The sequence below is a fragment of the Hyperolius riggenbachi genome, chromosome 4 (assembly GCF_040937935.1).
Source record: "Hyperolius riggenbachi isolate aHypRig1 chromosome 4, aHypRig1.pri, whole genome shotgun sequence".
Lineage (NCBI taxonomy): Eukaryota > Metazoa > Chordata > Amphibia > Anura > Hyperoliidae > Hyperolius > Hyperolius riggenbachi.
This window is the reverse complement of record NC_090649.1, coordinates 154,913,223-154,930,343: the sequence shown is the minus strand read 5'-3', so window position 1 is coordinate 154,930,343 and position 17,121 is coordinate 154,913,223. Positions and strand designations below refer to the sequence as shown.

General features: G+C 46.8%; 1 protein-coding gene across 1 annotated transcript in view; it reads right to left on the bottom strand.

Moving 5' to 3' along the window:
* EIF2A (eukaryotic translation initiation factor 2A) overlaps nucleotides 1-15,778 on the bottom strand; it is an 85,512-nt gene extending 69,734 nt beyond the window's left edge. The window contains exons 1-2 of the mRNA XM_068280804.1: nucleotides 15,733-15,778; nucleotides 1,162-1,231 (exon numbers count right to left, since the gene is read on the bottom strand). Of these exons, the coding sequence (XP_068136905.1) occupies nucleotides 1,162-1,231; nucleotides 15,733-15,760 (98 nt within the window). The 5' untranslated portion in view covers nucleotides 15,761-15,778. The remainder of the gene's footprint in view (nucleotides 1-1,161; nucleotides 1,232-15,732) is intronic.
* Nucleotides 15,779-17,121: the final 1,343 nt, after the last annotated feature.

Genomic DNA, 17,121 nt, shown 5'->3' with positions numbered 1-17,121 from the left:
ATACTAAATAATAATAATAATAATAATAATAATGGCAAATCGACCTAACGATCCATCGAAGCTTGAATCGGACATGTCAGAAATAATCGAATCGACGCGTATCGACGGACGCATTGAACGCGGAAATGCATGGTGTGTATCCAGCATTAGGGGTTGGGAGAGGGGTATAATGGCTAAGCAGTCTGTGGACATTTTTAGGTTTACAGTTCATCCATGCTCCACTCAGTCTGCTGCACGCTGTGACAGTGTGCACCGTGTAAGTCACAGTGAAAGAAGGGGGAGAACAAATTATTAGTGTGTATTAGAAAACATAAGGATAGCCAGAGAAAGACAGTGGGGAGAGACATCTGACACAGAAGTGCTTGTGGGTTGGGGAGATTGTGAATCACATGATACCAAACAGGGGGGGGGGGGGGCAGTGCCTATCTTCTTTACATACTGCAATTTCAGCCTCTCTCTATAAAACATTACATGTAAATACTCTTGTTACTATGCCTGTCCACTCAGAGACACAAAATACCACCGAGCTGTGCCAAATTGGAACTAATTTGCCAGTTTGATATGTTTAACTGCGCACAGGTTGACTTTTTAAAGAGAACCCGAGGTGGGTTTGAAGAATATTATCTGCATACAGAGGCTGGATCTGCCTATACAGCCCAGCCTCTGTTGCTATCCCAAACCCCCCTAAGGTCCCCCTGCACTCTGCAATCCCTCATAAATCACAGCCACGCTGCTGACAAACAGCTTGTCAGAGCTGGCTGTGTTTATCTCTATAGTGTCAGTCTGCTGCTCTCCCCGCCTCCTGCAGAACTCCAGTCCCCGCCTGCATCCCTTCTCTCCCTGCTGATTGGAGGGAAGGGACGGGGGCAGGGACCGGAGCTATGCAGGAGGCGGCGGAGCAGCTGAGACTGACACTACAGATGTAAACACAGCCTCACAGCATGGCTGTGATTTATGAGGGATTGCAGAGTGCAGGGGGACCTTAGTGGGGTTTGGGATAGCAACAGAGACTGGGCTGTATAGGCAGATCCAGCCTCTGTATGCAGATAACATTCTTTAAACACACCTCGGGTTCTCTTTAAGTCTGTGTTAGTAAAAATATGGAAAGTGCCTTCAGCAAGAGAAAGATCTTTCTGCTGGAAAATGAGATAATGAACATACCTTTGAAATTCATCAAAGTTGGTACACTTTGGAGGTCCCTGGATGAAATGGATCCCATCAGATCCTCTGACTGTTAAAAGGAAACAAATGAAAGATCTTACACGTTACATACAAATATTGAAAGATATTACATGATAAGGGAATACAATGACCAAAAGTTATAATACAAAGTTATGCATAAACATACAATAACATGTACCTGTAGGAAAATCATATGGCTAAAGTTGAAGGCCATACTTATCTCAGTAGAGGGAAGCTGCTGGATAACCCAGAGGTTTCACTCATCCCCATTGGCCTCGCTGTTCCAGCACTACGACCCTCTGAACCGATCACACAAGGGAATGTCCAACAGATTCTCACAGACACCGCAGTAGCACAAAGCCTCTTGTCCACAGCTTTTCTCCGTGATACTGAGCAGGTTGACAGTGAGCCTGCACAGTGCAGCAGCACTCATTCACAGACTGGAGCGCGGCCACAAAGAAGAGGAGGGTCCTAGCAACCAGCGGTGGATTCAACAGTCAAACCCACCTCATATCCTGGTGGCAAACATAACCACTTCCTGTCGTGGCATGAGCTGTGACTGTTACAGGAAGTGTGAGGGAATTTCCCCAAGGTACACCACCAACAGTAAACACCTGCTGGAATGTATCTCTTCTCCACATTATCCAAAACTAAAAACATCATACTTGACACTTGTTTATAGCTACACATGTGAAAGATCAGCCTTACATAAATATTCTAACCTGATGTTTTACGTTGACTGTACAAGACTCCATGTCATGGTGGAACATTTCGCTCACTTATGTGGCGAGCAGGTCTGGACCTGCACATCTGGAGGGAGGGAGGTGGTGTGAAAACCACAACCTTCCGGAAGCCAACTGCAGGCAATACTGTCCTCCACGTAGCCAGCCATCATCCCCGACATCTTAAAAGCGGAATACCATATAGCCAGTTCCTGAGGTTACGCAGGAACTGTTCTAATGAACAGGATTTTGAAACTGAATCTTTGGCAATGTATGATCGGTTCCGAGAGAGGGGCTATCAACATGAGGTGTTGTGCTCGGGATTTAGGTGAGCTAGAGAGCGCCGAGGGAGGAACTGTTGAGAGGTGGGGGAAAAGGGAGGTTGCAGAAACAAGCGAGAGAAAACAAACTCCCCCGATTTATAACCCCATATAATTCCAACTGGGAAAAGAGTCGCAAGATATTGTCCAAAACATTGGCCGGTGTTACAAACTGACCCAAAATTAAACCAGATAGTGGGAGATAGACCTATGCTAGTTGCCAAAAGGGCACCAAGCTTGAGAGATGCTCTGGTCCACTCAGATGCTACTCCAAAAGAAAAAAACAACATGGTTAAATAAGAGAAAAGTGGTCGGAATGTATCGGTGTGGTAATTGTGTGGCGTGTGTAAGAATGATACCTACAAAGGTTTTCCACGACTCTCAGAAAAGAAGAGAATGGAGAATAAAAAGCTTTATAAACTGCAACACTGAATATGTAATCTATAGATTGGAGTGCCCCTGCCACAAACTCTATGTAGGTCTAACCACTAGAAAATTGAAAACTCGAGTGATAAAACATGTTTCTAATATATGCAGTGGACTACAGAAAAACGGCGAATATAAGAGTGCAGTAGCAGAGCACTTCTGCCTTGAACATAAGGGTGATCCAAGTGGCCTTACTGCAATAGGAATCGCTCAAGTACTAGTGGATAGGAGAGGGGGAGATCGTTTGAGGAGATTGAAACAACTAGAGAGTAGGTGGATCTACTTATTAGGAGCCTTGAACCCTGATGGCATGAATAGGGAATTGGACTTTGCTCCGTTCTTACCACAATGAGTAATAAACTCATATCTAAACAAAAAACTCACCTTGAGGTAGTGCATCCGAATGAACTAGAGATGTGCATCCCAGATGCTAGTAGGACTGGCATGGGGATGTGCGCAGACACATAAATGGAGATCTAAATGATGACTCGGGCAGTGATGCCTCCGCTGTGAGGGTATAAGAGAAATAAACTAAATGTGCTGAATATACATGCTCTGTTGACATTGGTTGCTATGGGAATGGTCCAGGCAGGAAGGAAGCAGATACAAGGGAACTCCACGCCCTGCAGGCCCAATGGGAATAAAGCTGGCAGTTCAGCCAATCACCAGCCACGCACATCCTGACGAAGCTCGCAAAGGGGCGGGTGCAATGCGTTGATGGGCAGGTGCAAATCCCGTAGCCTGTGAGCGCACACACGCAGCTGCAGCAATAACGATACGTATGGAGGTTGGCGTCCACTCCCTGCTAAGGCGTATGCGGAACAGGTTGAGCTGACTTGCCGACCACCAACTAAGGAGGCTTGCCGGCTGATTGCTGATGGTCCTGATACCTGTGGGAGACCTGCTCGGAACAGCCCGGATTACTGGACGACTGGACGGAAGCACACACGTGTGGTGAGACCATATAATGCCGGCATGAAGTTTTGTTATGTGCTTGTAAGCTGAAGACTAACAATTACGCTTACTGCTGCTGCAATCCTCTCCCCCTCTCTGAAGATAGGGACATTGGTACCGGTACCAGAAGGGGTGAATGAGTGGTAATGCATGCATGGTGAGTGATTGTTTTGTTGCGCTCTATATGGCTATTTTTAATTGTTTTTAAGCTGTCCTGCCACACATATGCCAACCTTAGTAAAGTTTATTTTCTATTTTTGATACCCAAGAAGGACTGAGTTATTCTTCAAATTAATAAAAATCCATGTCATGGTGGAGCCTAAAGCCTTGTACAAACACTCAATTTCCACTGATCATTATGGTGACAGTTTGGAGAATGAGAGCTGTATAGACATGCTGCTTGGCTACAGATGAGTAGAGTGTGCAGTTCTATGGAGAGGCAAGAAGGGACAATAGTTGTACAAAAAAGTGGAGTTCTTTGTCCCAGGATAAAATAAAAAAGGCAACATACTCTCAAGCTGAAGTGTCAATGCGTGGCACACAGATGTATTTCACACCTCCTGAAAACAAAAATGCTTGTTAATATGTCTTTAATCCAACTAGAAGCTCCAAGCTAATGTAAACCATGTTATTCTTTAACAGCATCTCACACCCCCTCATGATTACATTTGCAGGGTAGTGAGTATATTTCATCTTGTGTTACTCAAAGTTAGGAAAATTCAGAAATTACGTAAAGTGGCCTCATAGCAGACAGCTGTGCAATATGCAAAGCTGCAGTACCAGTTCATCAGGTCCCCGTGGCTCATCATCACAAGAGAATGTGAAAGCCTAACCTGCCCAATAGGAGTATTCCAAGTGTGTGTGTGCTGCAGACATGCTCAATGCACAGTTATGCAAAACTGTTTGCTTGTTTATTTTTTTTATAGCCGAGGAGAGCGTCTTTCAAATCGCACTGCTATAAAATTATCAGTACATGCCATACAATAGTAGTGGGTGGCCATTTGGAAAATGGGCTAATCACATTAACTCCCAATGTAATGCTAGGTGCACACAATGGAATCTTCTGACAGATAGATGGGGCGGATAATTTCCAATGGGCCCAATCTGATTTTCAGGCCTCTTTCACAGTGCGACGTTAAAGTCGTACGTTAGAAAATGTTTCAACGCAGACTAACGCACAGCAAGATCAATTTCATGCTGAAATATCTCGCTGCTGTTCCCCTAGTGCAGGGGTAAGGAACCTATGGCTCGGGAGCCAGATGTGGCTCTTTTGATGGCTACATCTGGCTCACAAATCAGTAGGGGTTGATTCACTAAGCTACAGTGCTCAAGCAGCACAGCTTAGTGGCAGCGCAAGTAAAATGATCTAAGTCGGCACGCTATTGCTATAGCATGCATTACTAACTTACTTGTGCTCCCCCCAAAACTAACAGCTGCTCCAATTGTCCCACCCTGGACCCTGTCAGCTCCAATGACTTTGTAGGACGAAATCCTCGCACTTTCATTGGCCCAATTGGGCCAAAGTGCGGGATCTCGTCCTTCAAAGTGAATCAACCCTCAAGTGAGCTAGCTAATTGTACATGCTGTTAGTCGGTATTTCTCCTGTCTGGCTCTCAGGAAAATTGCTGATGTTACTGAAACCCAAGAGAAGCTAAAGACGTGTCCGACACTTCCGCTGCCCAGAGGATCACTGTATGCACATCACCATGGCAACAGGGACGTGAGCGCTCTGCTGCGCATGCGCACTGTGCTAGTGTGAAACATATTGTATGGCTCTCACGGAAATACTTTTTAAAATATGTGGCGTTTATGGCTCTCTCAGCCAAAAAGGTTCCTGACCCCTGCCCTAGTGTATAAATGTAAATGTATGTGTGCATTGACACATTACCTTTCCTGTGTCACGCTGCATAGTGACGTCACACACGCACCACATGCTATGCGCCGGCGACATGTATAGGGTTAATGGAAGAGTGGCTGATTTGGAAGACAGAAGGGCACCATGACACAGGACAGGTAATGTATAAATGCACACATACATGTACATTTATACACTGGAGAAACAGCGCAGGGGTTTTCGTTGCTCACCTCGATATCACTCCCCGTCGCCGCACAGCTGATCGATCACGACGTCTTGCAGCATGTCTGATCATCCACTCAAAGTCATGCCAAGTAGAGTTCTCCTGCACCTGGGGCATGCTTATATAAATATCAATCTGTTGGCTAAAATGTGGGGTTTTCTGCTTCAGCTCCCAACTGTCATGACCTATGATGTGCATCAATCTCCTAAAACCACAAGCTACTACTATACAGTAATAAAAGTTTAACAAATAAAAAAGTAAAGAAAAGATGTGCTTCCTTAATACAGTACATGAACAACTATGTATGCAACTCACTGTGTTCTGTTGGTGACAATAGTATATGGTAAATAATCATTTAGTGACTGTAGAATAGTCTTTGCCAAATACAGTTAACTGCTAGCCCTGGAAGCGATTAACCTCAGGGCTTATTATATAAAAATGTACTCAAGCTGTACTTGCAACCAAGTACAAAGGGCTAACCCTCCTGTAAAACTGCTATGGAAATGTACCACTTCATGAATTACACACGATTGCTAAAAAGATCTGTTTCTATCTAGATGTTTAGAGTCCATATTCCATACAGAGACGGGAGTACTTGTAATTCAAGCTAGTCTGGTATATTTGCTTCACAAGCTCATTAACGGATATGACCAGTTGTACAACTGTACTGTATTGCTCACATCATTTTGCATTTGCAGAAAGTCCTTTGAGATGTAGACACAAGTCTTGGGGTTTTTTGTCTTATGCTGGGAATACACGAAGCGTTTCTGCCGCTCGATTCTCTTATCTTTCTCCATTCACTTCTATCAGAAATTGAGCGGCAAAACGATCGAACGTGAGATCGGACATGTCGGAAATGATCTATCTAACCATCTATCTGCAGCAGAAAAGCATCGTTTATTCCCAGAATTACAGCTTGAACACTGGAAAGGCATTCACATTTTTCTTTAGTTTTTGTTCTGCTAGGCTGAGTAAAATTAAGATTCAAATATTTTTTTTCTATGTTCCCAATTGTTAGGTCCCGTCACACTGCATGCACTTCAATTACATTTTCACAGCGGATGTGTTCCGCTGATGGCGAGGGCACCATGATTAAAGTGGATCCGAGATAAACTTTTACTCATTGCATAATTGTGCTCCTTTCATATAGTTTATAGAGCATTCCTCAAGCCAAATACTTTTTTTTTGTTTTAATACTCTAATTCCCTATAAACTAAACAAGCCTCGCCCACAGCTTTTTCACAGTGCCTTAGCACTGTAGCAAGGGCTTATGGGAGCCCAGTCTGGGCAGGAGGAGGTTACTAGCCATTGATTTCAGAGGCAGAGGGGAGGAGGAGAGGGGACTGAATTTACACACAGGCAAGCTGATAGCATCTCCATCCCTCAGCCTGTGACAATGTGACAAACAGAACATGGCTGCCCTCATTGTATCACAGGAATAAATAATCAAACTTTTGAAGCTGTCTGCAGCTAGATTTGCTGTGTAAAATATCTGAACTTAAGATAAGATATATAGCCAAGTTACTTGTTAGTTAATTTTTCATCTCGGATCCGCCTTAACATAATCGCTCTGCCCTCTACAGAGTAGTGTGATTCCTCTTTAAAGGGTCACTTAAAGGTAGAAAAAAAATAGTTTTACCCACCTGGGGCTTCCACCAGCCCCCCTGCAGCTGTCCGGTGCCCACGCAGTCTCGCTCGGATCCTCCTGGCCCCGCCGGCAGCTACTTCCGTTTTCGGCGACAGGCGCCTACAGGCGTGGGAATGCGAGTGATTTTTCGCGTTCCTGGCCGCAATAGCAGCATACTTTTTTTTTTCTACCCTTAGGCTGGTTTAACAGTAGGACGTTGCGTTTTAGGGAAAGTTATGGTCGCATAACGTGCCCCTAACGCAACGCCTGGTGCTCTCTGATGTGGACGTCAGAGTGGGCCGCGTTGTGCAGCTCACTCTGGCGTCTGTGATGCCGTGATGCGTACTCTTGGGCGCATGCGGCATCACGTGGTCCCGCCCGGCCAATCGCCGCACAGAGCGGCCGCTCCAGGAAGTAAACACTGCACGTCACTGAGTGCAGTGAATATTAATTAGCCATGTGCCTGGCCGCTCTCCGCTCCTCCCCAACATTACTGAGCATGTGCAAGCAGTCTAACGCGGCTCTGCCGCTTATAAGGTACAGCATGCAGTACGTTGTCTTATGGCGCAGCGTTACTAAGTAACGCAACGTGGGCACTGTGAACAGCCCATTGATTTTTCATTGCTGTGCGGTGGGGTGCGTTACAGGCTGCTCTAACGTGCGCCTGTAACGTCCCACTGTGAAACCAGCCTTAAAGTGGATCCGAGATGAACTTTTACACATTGCATAATTGTGTTCCTTTCCTATTGTTTATAGGGCATTCCTCAAGCCAAATAATTTTTTGTTTTTGTTTTAATACTCCAATTCCCTATAAACTAAGCGACGCCTACAGGTTTTCAGAGAGCCAAGGCCACTTTCAGACAGTAGCAAGGGCCCATGGGAGCTCAGTCTGGGCAGGAGGAGGGGGAGGTATTGCTAGCCAGAGATTTCAGAGGCGGAGAGGAGGAGGGGGGATTAGTTTTTTTTGCACAAGATACAGATAAGCCTGCCTCTGTGAAATGTTTACAAACAACATGGCTGCTGTCATTGTATCACAGGAAGAAATAATCATATTCTATTAAAACTGTTTGCAATTAGATTTGCTGTGTAAACTATCTACACTTTAGATAAGATAATATAGACAAGTTACTTGTTATAGTTTTTTTTTTTTATCTCGGATCCGCTTTAAGTGTCCCTTTAAAGTGGATCCCAGATAAACTTTTACTCATTGCATAATTGTGTTCCTTTCCTATAGTTTATAGGGCATTCCTCAAGCCAAATACTTTTTTTGTTTTATTTTAATACTCCAACTCCCTATAAACGAAACAAGCCTCGCCCACAGCTACACCAGAGAGCCTTGGCACGCTCAGACTCATGTATCAAGGGCTTATGGGAGCTCAGTCTGGGCAGGAGGAGATGGAGGTTACAAGCCAGAGATTTCAGAGGCAGAAGGGAGGAGGAGAGGGGAGTGAAGTTTTCACAGGCTGAGGGCTGGAGATGCTATCAGCTTGCCGAGTGTAATGTGACAAACAGAACATGGCCGCTCTCATTGTATCACAGGAATAAATAATCAAACTGTTGAAGCTGTTTGCAGCTAGATTTGCTGTGTAAACTATCTAAACTTTAGGTAAGATATATAGTCAAGTTTACCCCAATCACAACTTTTCCTGTGTTTGTGATTGGGTTAAATGAATGGGAGCGCATGCAAACTGCATAGCAAATGCGGTGCTGTGTGATTTTCTTTGCAATCCCATAAGAAAAGCTTCCCCCAGCTTTTTTTATGCCAGGAATTGTAATCACAACTAAACGTGCGCCTGTTAACTAGAAATACTTGTGATTGCAGCACACCACAACTTTCAGTGTGGAAAGGCCCTTTATCTCACCCTTAACATTACAAGTTTTTTGCTCAAAGTTTTTATGTGCTTGTTCTTGAGTGTTTCTGATCAAGGAAGTTATCCACCCCTGTTTGTGACGGTGTTCCTAGCTAATGATCCACAATGTGTAAATAGGGTTATTAAAGTGTTAAAATCATAGAACCAGTTTAACAATGGTGTCCCGCTAGCGAGCAGAAACGCATTTGGCAACCTTCGGTATTGCTTCCCGTTGTTCATAGCTTTTGACCCATACAGGGTGACATGAAAGCGTGGATCTTAGGCAATTCTGGAAGCTACATGTAGCTTCCACAAATAAATTGATATCCAGTGCGGCGTTTGCGCAAACGACAGTAAACAACGGTACCGGCACTGTCCATGCATTCATATTGACAGCCATCTCATGTGCTGATGAGGACCTTAAAGTCCAAATACATGTTGGATTCTGGGCTATAAATATTTGCATTTATTCTTACATTGGAACTAAACTCAGAACTTCCTCTCTGTTCTAAAAGATTAGCCACAGCATGATAACTTTTATGGAAAAAACAATTAATTACAATTTATGGAAGTTCTAAAAAAAAAAAAATCTGAAGTTTTACTTGGTTTCACTTTTGCAGGCCCTAAAAGGGTTAAGCCTTAGTGTTTACTATATGGAGAGCTGTATTGGCCTACAGTCTTTTCTCAGTTGCTGATAAGAACTACCAATCCAATCACAGTGAAGTGAATTTCTTCAACAACTTTATGTGGAATAGAGACTTTTCATTGTGTGCTGTGTAAGAGTTCAGGTTCACTTTAAAGAGAACCCGAGGTGGGTTTTAAGAATGTCATTAGGACACAGAGGCTGGTTCTGCATACAATGACCAGCCTCTGTTACTACACTGTGCCCCCCCCCCCCCCCCAGGCACCCCTTACGCTCTGCTGTCCCCATAAATAAAACAGCCATGCTAGCGACATGCAGCGTGTCGCTAGCAAGTTGTTTACCTCTGAGTGTGTCACCGCCACTCCCCCCGCCTCCTCTATAGCGCCACTCCCCGCCTTCGTCCCTTCCCTCCAAACAGCGGGGAGGGAAGGGGCGCGGGCGGGGAGCGGCGCTATAGAGGCAGGGGAGCAGCGGTAGCAGACGCTCGGAGGTAAACAGCCTGCTAGCGACATGCTGGAAGAATAAATGCAAATATTTATAGCCCAGAATCCAACATGTATTTGGACTTTAACCTCCCTGGCGGTAAGCCCGAGCCCTGCAGGAGGATTTCTCAAGCCCTGCTGGGCCGATTTACTTACTTTTTTTTTTTTGCAACGCGCAGCTAGCACTTTGCTAGCTGCGTGTGCATTCCGATCGCCACCGCTCCACGCTCGATCGCCGCTGTTCTCCCTTAGACGTCACAACGTCCATGACGTCGGTGACGTCATCCCGCCATGGCGACGGGGGAAGCCCTTCAGGAAATCCCGTTCTTTGAACGGGATTTCCTGATCAAAGATCGCCGGAGGCGATCGAAGCAGGCGGGGGGATGCCCTAGGCTCGCTACATGATATATATTAAAAAAAAAAAAAAATATTTAAAAAATAGTGTTGCGCTGCCCCCTGGCGATTCCTAATAGACCGCCAGGGAGGTTAAGGTCCTCATCAGCACATGAGATGGCTCTATCAAGACCCGTCCAGCAGAACAGGACGCAAATGGATTTCTTTTGAAGAAATGCAAATATTTATAGCCCAATTCCATTTCAAGTATATGAGGATTGTCAGTATTCATCATCCCATTATAAGACCACACATCTTTATGCTCAGCTTATACGGGCACCTGTGTGCACCAGCAGTTGGGTTAGCTGATGCCAAATGCATTTCTGCTACTGGAACCTTTTCCACTAGCTGTGTTTTTGCCAAAACCGCAAAACGCGTACGTTTTCTGATTCTTAACTGCAGCCTGTTTAAAATAAGAATCTTGGGTGGCCTTTTCCACTGCAGCGTTCCGATTTTTAAAAAAAACGCACGCGCATGTCTGTGCGATTATGTGTTTCAATGTAAAGTATAGGAACGCATGAAAAACGCCTAGAAATGCGTTTTGCGTTTTGGATTGATTTAACCACTAGTATCTATTTTCAAAAATCAAGACAACACTTGACAATCAGAAAAATGCAAACGCATAAAAAACCAGGGCTGTGGAGTCGGTACAAAAATCTTCCAACTCCGACTCCTCAGTTTATGAAACCACGACTCCAACTCCGACTCCTTGGTAACCAAAATGGCCCCGACTCCGACTCCTTAGTCTAATATTTAACAGGGGTGTGGATTTTGTACAAAAATCCCCCGACTCCGACTCCTCAGTTTATGAAACCACGACTCCAACTCCAACTTTGACTCCGGGTGCCCAAAATTGCTCCGACTCCACAGCCCTGTAAAAAACGCACATCAAAATTGGTCAAAAAAGCATGCGTTTGCATTTTGCAGTGGAAAAGGACCCTTAGGCTACCTTCAGCAGCACTTCCTGCCAGTGTGTTTCCATCTCCCCAGGGATACACAGAACCGTCAATCCTGATCACTGCAGGTAGCATCCAGGATGAGAAAGCTAGATCTACTGCAACGTTTATGCAAACAGTTAGTATGAAAATGGAGGTTGATGTCTATAAGCATTGCTTTCATCACATTTACTGCCCTTAAAGAATCTCTGTAGGGTGGGTCTGAGGATAAAAACCACCACCTACCTGGGGCGTCTATCAGCCCCCTGTCATCCCAGTAATGTCCCACGCCGTCCTCCTCCGATCCGCCGTTCCCCACCACCAGCCCAGTCTAGTGCAGCACGCCGTCTAACTGCGGCTACGTGGCCATGGCCTGCTCCCGCGTCATCGGAAGCTTACTGCGCAGGCGCAGTACAAGAAAACTCCAACCTGCGCCTGTGCTGTAAGCTTCCGAGGGCACGAACGGCAGCGAGCATTATTCGGCTATGTCAGACGAATAACGCCCCGTGCCAGCGTCAGGGAACGGCGGATCGGAGGAAGACGACGTGGGACATTACTGCTACATGGGGCAGATAGAAGCCCCAGGTAAGTGGCGGTTTTTATCCTCAGGTTTCCCCCACAGAACCCCTTTCAGCGTCCGTATAATCCACCCCTTATAGAGACCATGAGCTTGCTGGTTAGTCTGAACCTCTCGGTGTTACAAGCCCTACTCCATACAGCCAAATTAATCCATGCCATGCACTGAGGAGGATCAAACAATCCGAAACAGTCTGTATGCATGTTGGATTATTATGGCTCTGTACAAATTAAAGAGACTCTGAAGGGAGATTAAAAATCACTTTTAAGTTTATATTCCACATGGGCTTGTTTGCCCAAGTTAAAACTCCGCTATTACGCGGCTGAACAAGGGGTCTTCACCCCCAAATCCCCCTGCAAAATCCACAACCGATTTTGCTGCTCCTGGAGGCAGAGCTATGAGTCACAGCTCTGCCTCCATGCCCAGTCTATCAGCGGCGGATCTCCGCCTCTCCCTGCCCCTCTCAGTGAAGCAAGACTGAGAGGGGCGGGGAGAGGCGGCGATCAGCGCTGAGAGGCACAGCTACAGGGCTTAGCTCTGCCTATACAGGAAGCACTCCCCGGAGGTAGCCGGGGGTATTTGGGGGGTAAAGACCCCTCGTTTTGCCGCGATAGCAGCGTTTTAGCAGGGGCAAACATGCCCCTGTTGAAGATAAGCTTAAAAGCAATTTTTAATCTTGCTTCAGACTCTCTTTAACAAGCTGACACATCATTGTATTCCAGCGGTTCTGGAGGTGTGTTTAGCTTCTAAGGGCAACAATGGTTAATTTGCATATATTCAGCAGTGATGCACTGGGAGACATCTCAAGCTCACTCCAACCTGAATTATTGCAAATTATTTCTGTTTTAAAGAGAACCCGAGGTGGGTTTGAAGAATATTATCTGCATACAGAGGTTGGATCTGCCTATACAGCCCAGCCTCTGTTGCTATCCCAAACCCCCCTAAGGTCCCCCTGCACTCTGCAATCCCTCATAAATCACAGCCAAGCTGCTGACAAACAGCTTGTCAGAGCTGGCTGTGTTTATCTCTATAGTGTCAGTCTGCTGCTCTCCCCGCCTCCTGCAGAACTCCGGTCCCCGCCTGCATCCCTTCCCTCCCTGCTGATTGGAGGGAAGGGACGGGGGCAGGGACCGGAGCTATGCAGGAGGCGGGGGAGCAGCTGAGTGACACTACAGATGTAAACACAGCCTCACAGCACAACTGTGATTTATGAGGGATTGCAGAGTGCAGGGGGACCTTAGTGGGGTTTGGGATAGCAACAGAAGCTGGGCTGTATAGGCAGATCCAGCCTCTGTGTGCAGATAACATTCTTTAAACACACCTCGGGTTCTCTTTAAGAAAGCAAACTTTTTTTTTTTTAATAGAGAAAGGAAGTGGCATCTTTAAAGGGGAACTGAAGAGAGAGGTATATGGAGGCTGTCATGCTTATTTCCTTTTAATCAATACCAGTTGCCTGGCAGCCCTGCTGGTCTATTTCTCTGCAGTAGTATCTGATTAAAACCAGAAACAAGCATGCAGCTAGTCTTGTCAGATCAGACTTATAAGTCCGAACCACTGAAACACCTGATCTGCTGCATGCTTGTTCAGGGCTATGGCTAATAGTATTAGAGGCAGAGGATCAGCAGGGCTGCCAGGCAACTGGCATTGTCTAAAAGGAAATAAACATGACAGCCTCCATATACCTCTCTCTTCAGTTCCCCTTTAAAGGGACACTTAAGCCGGGAATAAAAAAAAAAATCAGTTTTACTTTCCCGGGGCTTCTACCAACCCCCTGCAGCCATCCCGTGGTGTACATTTGAAATCGGCGCCGGTAGTCTTGGTAGATATGGCTGATCCTGCTTCTGCACAAGTCCGGCCCGCATTAATTGCTATTCCCCCTCCAGGCCGCCATGGATAGTGGGGGAATGAAATAATTCGGCTTCCAGCAATTGCTGGAGGCCGAATTATTGTGTTTTTTAAGCAACTTCAGCTCCGTCTTCTGATGGAGTCGACGTTACTCACTGAGCGCCGCTATAGACTGATTCCCATTACAGCCTATGGCAGCGCTGGCTGCGCCCAAATCTAGCAGCGCTGAAAAGCACTGCTCTGATACCGTTTCCTCGCAGTCACTCACGGAGCCCCCGGTGCCCGCCGCCAGCTAGTTTCGTTTTCGCTGACAGGCCCGACAGACCTAGCCACACGTATTTTCTTTGCGTTCCCATCCGCAATAGCCTGTGCCTGTGCAGCATGCTATTGAGAACGGGTACATAAAGAAGGATATGCGTGACCAGGCCTGCGCAAAAAGCCTGCCGACTCCGTCAGCGAAAACAAAACTTGCCGACGGCGGGGAACCGGAGGCTCCGTAAGTGACTGTGAGAGCACAGGACGGCTGCAAGAAGCCCCAGAAGAAAAAAAAAAAAAAAAAAAAAAAAAAAAGCTTTACTCACCTGGGGCTTTCTCCAGCCCCTTGCAGCTGACTGTCCCATGATGTCCGCTCCCCGCCCCGGGCTCCCCGCGCAACGTGGCCATGATTGACAGCGGCACTTCACACAGGCGCAGTAAGGACGACCTCAAGGTCATCCTCTGCACCCTGCGGGCAGCCCGGGATGGCAGCGGAGAGCTTAAAGAGACTCTGTAACAACAAAAACCTCCCCTGGGGGGTACTCACCTCGGGTGGGGGAAGCCTCCGGATCCTAATGAGGCTTCCCACGCCGTCCTCTGTCCCACGGGGGTCTCGCCGCAGCCCTCCGAACAGCCGGCGACTGTGCCGACTGTCAGTTCAATATTTACCTTTGCTGGCTCCAGGGGGGCGCTGTGGTGACTTTCGGCACGGCAATAGACGGAAATACCCGATCTCCGTCGGGTCCGCTCTACTGCGCAGGCGCCGGAAACTTGCGCCTGCGCAGTAGAGCAGACCCAACGGCGATCGGGTATTTCCGCCTACTTCGGCGCCGAGAGGCATCAGAGCGCCTGCGCAGGAGCCAGGAAGGTAAATATTGCGTCACAGCTGTACGGAGGGCTACAGCGAGACCCCCGAGGGACGCAGGAAGGCGTGGGAAGCCTCATTAGGATCCTGAGGCTTCCCCCACCCGAGGTGAGTACCCCCCAGGGGCCGTTTTGTCGTTACAGTTCCTCTTTAAGAATGTATCAATCAAATCCCACCTTAGCATGTTGCATCAACTCCCAATCGCTTCTCATTGATCAATTCAAAAAACAAATACTGGAACTTGGCTTTATATTCATCTGCATTTGATGTCAAACTTTAGGGAAGGGTTGGTTAATCAGGAACTCTGTGGGGAGTCTCTTATATTACATTGTTCTGAACTTATGAAAGGCATCCGCATACCATGCATTTATTATTGCAGTGGTCTAGCAGCTGACCATGTGCTCTGGCTGCTGCCTGTCATTTCCCAACATGCTGCAACTGTAACAGAGAACATTGTACTGCTCCACGTGTGCATCTCTCACACTATGAGACATCTTCCCCGGCTCTAACGTCATATATAACAGCCGCACAGCTTCAACAGACGCATGGAATAACTTGCTAACACAAGCGAGACAGACCTGCCAGCAGTGGTATGGGAGGCGCCATCTTGACCGGAAAGGGACAGATGACGTTTCAGCAGAGGGAGGAGCCAATGCTTGATACACGTCGCTCTTAGCAGCCGCATCACTTGTTACAATGAGAAGGCGGAGAAATCTATGCTATTGCTACTGTGTTAGGTATCCTTCCGCCGCGGGAGGCTGAACTGTCCAGTCATTACAAAATCCACGTGTAATAGGCTGTCAAGCTGAAGAGCGAGGGGTGGGGAATTGTCTGGCCCGAAACTCCTCGTCACTAGCTCTGTGGCAATTTTTTAGGTTTCCCAGAAAGGTGATGAAGCATATGGAAGAAAAATGAGAACTGATTCTGCCCATTATTTAGTGACAATCCCAGGAATAAGAGAACTAATTTTTATAAGAATCCCAGGCCTGTTAAATGTTATTTGATGGAAAAAAAACTAGTACTGTAGTAGTTTGCTGATATTCTAACCATACACATTTATTGTGTGTAGGTTGTAATACAATCCACTGTAAAATGATCACAAAAATCTACATTGTTGGCTACAAAACTTTCTACTCTATTTTACCAGAACACATTTTACAGGTTTTGCATGTGTAAAAAAATTACATTTGATTTAAAGTAACTAATTAATCAACTGTGCTCAAAATCTATGCAGGGACGGATCTAGGGGGGGGGGGGGGGGGGTAGTGGGCGAGTGGGTATCTTGCCCCAGGCGCAGTTTGTTGAATTCTTAAAAAGGCGGCAAAATGAATGGCAGTTTAGGCACCAAAACCTGACCTTTAGGCTGGTTTCACAGTGGGACGTTACAGGCGCACGTTAGAGCAGCCTGTAACGCACCCCACCGCACAGCAATGAAAAATCAATGGGCTGTCCACAGTGCCCACGTTGCGTTACATAGTAACGCTGCGCCACCAGACAACATACTGCATGCAGTACTTTCTAAGCGGCAGAGCCGCGTTAGACTGCTTGCACATGCTCAGTAACGTTGGGGAGGAGCGGAGAGCGGCCAGGCACATGGCTAATTAATATTCACTGCACTCAGTGACATGCAGTGTTTACTTCCTGGAGCGGCCGCTCTGTGCAGCGATTGGCCGGCGGGACCACGTGATGCCGCATGCGCACAAGAGTACGCATCACGGCATCACGGACGCCAGAGTGAGCTGCACAACGCGGCTCACTCTGACGTCCAAAGCAGGGAGCACCAGGCGTTGCGTTAGGGGCACGTTATGTGACCATAACGTCCCCTAAAACGCAACGTCCTGGTGTGAAACCAGCCTTAGGCGCCAAAACCTGACCTTGCCCCAGGCGCAACTTGGTCTTGCTCCGTCCCTGAATCTATGTAAAGGACAATGGGCTCTATTCATAAAACTTTACCGTAAGTTTTCCGC